The following is a 6000-nucleotide window of genomic DNA, read 5'->3' on the forward strand; positions in this document are numbered from 1 at the left end:
TTCTAACAAAGTGCAGATTGGATTTTAACCTATTTAAAACATGTCATCAAAATTCTAAAATTAATCTTAATCAGGAAAATTTACTAATGATGTTCCATAAATTATTTTTTAAATTTTTTTCAAAAACATTCGAATCAGCTAGTTTTTCTCTTCTTTTTTTCGGTTGAATTTTGAATTTTAAAGAGTCGAAATTGAAGATAAACTATGTTTCAAAATGTAATTGTCATTTTTTTTTTCGTGTTTTCTCCTCTTTTAAACCATTCAATTAAGTGTAAATATCATTCATTATTAATAATAACATAGAGTTAAAGGTAAATTGAGCAAATTGGCTATTTCTGGCCGTTTATTGAAGCGTGTATCAAACTGGTAGCCCTTCGCATTAATCAGTACCCAAGAAGTAGCTCTTGCCTTCAAAAAGGTTGCTGACCCCTGACTTAGATTATGTTACCTAAAATTAAATATTAAAAAAACTTATATCACATTGACTTAAATGACATCCATTTAAATAATGTTACAATAAATGTACTTAAAGTCATTTGAATTACCTGACATAAAATGTCATTTAATTAGATAGTGTTGTTTCCTTAAAAGAAAGTAAACACATCATGTCATCATGGTTTATTGAAATTAATTTAATGTAATATTTTTTTTTAATTTAATGTTTAATTTATAATATTTTTATTAATTTAATTACATTTAATTCAATATTTAAATGGATTTCCTTCGGCGTCACTGCCAGTACTCGTTTTGGAACATGTGAAATTCTACTTCCTGTTTGGCCCTTCAAACAAAAACTACATTTATTTATTTATTATTTATTTATTTATTTATTTATTTATACATTTATTTATTATTTATTTATTTATTTATTTATACATTTATTTATTTATTATTTATTTATTTTTGTTGTTGGTTATTTAATTGACGTCTCTAAGGAATAAATATTACACAATAAATGAAGATGATGTGTTGTGCTGCACACAAACAATCCACTCTGGCTGTGGCTGTAGGCAACCTCCTGTTTGACCCCCACACAAGACGTGTAATGAGTGGCATGTTCCAGGTACGGATCCTTGAGGAGGCGCACCTTGTTGTCCCCCAAGGCCTGGAAGTCCAGTTTCTCAGACTTCCACCGGGGCTACAACCCCAACAAGAGGTTCAGTTTCCGCTCTCCGGACAAACCTCGCCACGGGTCCTTGACCAGGGAGGGCGCCGCCATCGCCGTGGTGCCGCTGACCCCCACCCCGGAGAGTCCCACCTTTGAGGAGTCCAGGGGGTCCAGCCGCAACCAGGCGCACGTCCCCACCGAGCTGGGGGAGGCCGAGGGCACGGAGGCGGCCAAGCAGGAGCCGGACGACGGTAGCGAGGACTCGAAGGCGCCGGAGAAGACCGAGGACGCCACCGAGGACGCCACCGAGGACGCCACCGCGGCGAGCGAGAGCAGCTGTGACCTCAACAACTCCTGTGAGTCTCAGAGTCTAGACCTGCAGCTGGGAGACGTCCCACCAGACCTGAGTCTAGACTCCCTCAAAGTCAACGGACTGGAGGACGCCCACTCTCAGGACCTGGACCTGGACCTGGACCCTCCACGCCAGGTGGGAACTTTTGCTCTTTTTCCACTGGCCCTAAACCTCTTATCGGGCAGCAGGCTTTGCTACACGTCTTAAAATAAAGCCCTGCCAACTAGCAGTCCGCTACAGAGGTGCTAGTTTGATCATTTCTTCTTCTTCGGCTAACATGCTAACCTAAAATGGTGTTGCTGTTAAATTGTGAGATCTTTCATGTTAGCATGTAGCTCGCACTTTAATGTTAGCGTGTAGCTCCCACTTTAATGTTAGCGTGTAGCTCGCACTTTAATGTTAGCGTGTAGCTCGCACTTTAATGTTAGCGTGTAGCTCGCACTTTAATGTTAGCGTGTAGCTTGCACTTTAATGTTAGCATGTAGCTCGCACTTTAATGTTAGCGTGTAGCTCGCACTTTCATGTTAGCGTGTAGTTCGCACTTTCATGTTAGCGTGTAGCTCGCACTTTAATGTTAGCGTGTAGCTCGCACTTTAATGTTAGCATGTAGCTCGCACTTTAATGTTAGCGTGTAGCTCGCACTTTAATGTTAGCATGTAGCTCCCACTTTAATGTTAGCGTGTAGCTCCCACTTTAATGTTAGCATGTAGCTCGCACTTTAATGTTAGCGTGTAGCTCGCACTTTAATGTTAGCATGTAGCTCGCACTTTCATGTTAGCGTGTAGCTCGCACTTTAATGTTAGCATGTAGCTTGCACTGTAATGTTAGTGTGTAGCTCGCACTTTAATGTTAGCGTGTAGCTTGCACTTTATTGTCAGTGTGTAGCTCCCACTTTAATGTTAGCGTGTAGCTTGCACTTTAATGTTAGCGTGTAGCTCGCACTTTAATGTTAGCGTGTAGCTCCCACTTTAATATTAGCGTGTAGCTCGCACTTTAATGTTAGCATGTAGCTTGCACTTTAATGTTAGCGCGTAGCTCGCACTTTAATGTTAGCGTGTAGCGCCCACTTTCATGTTAGCGTGTAGCTCGCACTTTAATGTTAGCGTGTAGCTCGCACTTTCATGTTAGCGTGTAGCTCGCACTTTAATGTTAGCACATAGCTCGCACTTTAATGTTAGCGTGTAGCTCGCACTTTAATGTTAGCATGTAGCTTGCACTTTAATGTTAGCGTGTAGCTCGCACTTTAATGTTAGCGTGTAGCTCGCACTTTCATGTTAGCATGTAGCTTGCACTTTCATGTTAGCGTGTAGCTCGCACTTTCATGTTAGCGTGTCGCTCGCACTTTCATGTTAGCATGTAGCTCACACTTTAATGTTAGCACGTAGCTCGCACTTTAATGTTAGCACATAGCTTGCACTTTAATGTAAGCGTGTAGCTCCCACTTTAATGTTAGCATGTAGCTCGCACTTTCATGTTAGCGTGTAGCTCACACTTTCATGTTAGCATATAGCTAGTGTTACTAACCTTGCACAGTTAACAAGTGAGTGTACTGTTAGCATCCAGTAGAATGTTACTACAAGTGTCTGAGTTGTAAACACACTTCCAATCTGAGTTGTTATTGTCCTTCCAGGACCTGCCTGCAGACTCCAAAAGCACAGAAGTGTGACATCTCACTCTCTTAAAGGTTTGATTCCTCATCACACATCTAATTGTCTGCCATCTTTGACCTCGTCCTTGCTGTCCTGTCCTGTCCTGTCCTGTCCTGTCCTGTCCTGTCCTGTCCTGTCCTGTCCATGTGTGAACAGCTGAGAGGACAGCTGCAGAGGAAGGAGGAGCGAGAGGAGCATCTGTCGGCCAACACCATCTTTGATCCTCAGCCTGGATGCCATGATAAAGTTTTTATGTAGTGTACTAGTACTGTATGAACAGGTATTACTAATCATAAAGTTTAGTGTACTAGTACTGTATGAGCAGGTATTACTAATCATAAAGTTTAGTGTACTAGTACTGTATGAGCAGGTATTACTAATCATAAAGTTTAGTGTACTAGTACTGTACGAGCAGGTATTACTAATCATAAAGTTTAGTGTACTAGTACTGTACGAGCAGGTATTACTAATCATAAAGTTTAGTGTACTAGTACTGTACAAGCAAGTACTACTAATCATAAAGTTTAGTGTACTAGTACTGTACGAGCAGGTATTACTAATCATAAAGTTTAGTGTACTAGTACTGTACGAGCAGGTATTACTAATCATAAAGTTTAGTGTACTAGTACTGTACGAGTAAGTATTACTAATTATTTTAATCCCAGAGAGACAATCTATACTCTTAATATATTTTATATTTGCATTTGACAGTAAAACATCATGTATGATCATTTTGTTGTAGGACTGCTGTCTTGTCACATGTTGGACGCCAACTAGCTTCTTCTTCAATGTCGTTCAGTGTCAAATAAATGTTGTCACTGAATTCCTCTTTCTCTCTTTTTTATTCAGTAGTACTTATTTTATTGTTTTTTTAGTAACTTTTAATTGAGTAGTACTTATTTTATTGTTTTTTTAACAACTTTTTATTGTTTTTTTAATAACTTTTAATTCAGTAGTACTTATTTTGTTGTTTTTTAACAACTTTTTATTGTTTTTTAGTAACTTTTAATTCGGTCGTACTTCTTTTATTGTTTTTTTAATAACTTTTAATTCAGTATTTTATTGTTGTTTTAGTAACATTTAATTCAGTAGTGCTACTTTTAATGGTTTTTGATCATGTTTAATTCAGTGGTACTTATTTTATTGTTTTTAAATAACTATTAATTCAGTCGTAATTCTTTAGTTTTTTTAATAACTTCTAATTCAGTCGTAATTCTTGTTTTTTAAATAACTTTTAATTCAGTAATACTACTTTTAATGGTTTTTAATAACTTTTTAATTCAGTAGTACTTCTTTTGTTTTTTTATTAACTTTTAATTCCGTCGTACTTATTTTATTGGTTTTTAATAACTTTTAATTCAGTAGTACTTCTTTTATTGTTTTTTAATAACTTTTAATTCAGTATTACTTCTTGTATTGTTTTTTAATAACTTATTCAGTATTACTTATTGTGTTGTTTTTAGTAACTTTTTTTAGACTTGTACTTGAATACAAATGTCATCAAAGTAACTGTACTTTTATAATTACATTAAAAATATTTTTTTTTGTTTTGTTTTACTTAAGTAGTTCTTTGACTTTTACATGTAAGTACCCGAGTAAAAATATGAGCAAAATATTTATTTTTACTTGAGTACATGGTTAAAATACTCGTTTCAACCTTTAGTAACTAGTAAGCTACTTTCATGGGGTCTACTGACTATTACTACATTGAAAACTAACTTGTTGGGTTTTTTTTTACTTTAGTTTATTAAGAAATGTACTTTTACATGTGCCTGAGTAAACATGTCAGCAAATAATAGATATTTTACTAAAGGGAACACATACAAAGAATGACTGGGCAATAATATACCAGGATATGTATAATGTTATATATAATATAATATACTTGTAAAACTAATTTACATTGACTATTAAAACAGTCCATTAGAAACGAATGGAGAATAAACGCTGTTGATTTAGATAGTGCTGTAAACATGGGCTGTGTCGCCCTCTAGTGGTAGGCTAGGGTAACTACCGTGTACCAGGAAGTATATCGCCATTAAAAGGGCTAAAGTTAAACTGGCAAATTATATCGTCTCGGAGAAACATTGTTGCAAACAAACACTCGGTTTTAAGGCTACATTTAACACATTATAGGCATTAACAACAGTGCTATATTCGCCGAATACTTTTCATTTTAGTCAGGAACGCACACGATGCTGTTTACGCCATCGTTTAAAAGTTAATATAACGCAGGAAACGCGACAAACAGGAAATGACGTCCCAGACTAGCTCGCCAAAATAAGAGCACAGGAAACCTGCCGTTTTAAGACTGCGTCAGAATAAACTGAAACAATACTACTTACTTTTTTAAAACTTGTACTTGAGTAAAAATGCCATCAAAGTACTTTTACTTGGGTACTATGTTTCAATACTCCATCCACCTACAGTACTTTTATCGGGTCTACTAAATTGTACATTTGAAACACAGTTTATTTTATTTTATTTGAGTATTCACTAAATAAAAGTGTAGTATTTACTAATATTGCTCAAGTAAAATGTTTTAACATTTCTATTAACAGTATATAATAATATTTTAATATTTTAGTATTATAGTGCACTTAGACTTAGACTCTCTTTTTATTGTCACACAAATTTGAACTTTACAGTACAGATAAGAACGACATTTCGTTGCATTAGCTCATGGTAGTGCAGGATAAAAGAGCAATAAGGTGCAGATATAAATAAATAGATTACTGTACAGATCAATATATTGCACTTTTGCATATGCATCCACGTTTATGGATGTATGTTGTATTGTCTTTGTATTCCAGCGAGTTAATCCATTTATTATGATGCGTTCAAGAGTCTTATTGTTTATGTTGCAGAACCTGAGTACATATGCCATGAAA

At 36.0% G+C, this 6000-nt stretch overlaps 1 protein-coding gene across 1 annotated transcript in view; it reads left to right on the plus strand.

Annotated features, from left to right (window-relative positions):
• bin2a (bridging integrator 2a) overlaps nt 1-3921 on the plus strand; it is a 21662-nt gene extending 17741 nt beyond the window's left edge. The window contains exons 11-13 of the mRNA XM_062051891.1: nt 1064-1595; nt 3091-3144; nt 3266-3921. Of these exons, the coding sequence (XP_061907875.1) occupies nt 1064-1595; nt 3091-3126 (568 nt within the window). The 3' untranslated portion in view covers nt 3127-3144; nt 3266-3921. The remainder of the gene's footprint in view (nt 1-1063; nt 1596-3090; nt 3145-3265) is intronic.
• The last annotated feature ends 2079 nt before the right edge of the window (nt 3922-6000 follow it).

This window comes from Entelurus aequoreus, linkage group LG07, assembly GCF_033978785.1.
Source record: "Entelurus aequoreus isolate RoL-2023_Sb linkage group LG07, RoL_Eaeq_v1.1, whole genome shotgun sequence".
Classification (NCBI taxonomy): domain Eukaryota; kingdom Metazoa; phylum Chordata; class Actinopteri; order Syngnathiformes; family Syngnathidae; genus Entelurus; species Entelurus aequoreus.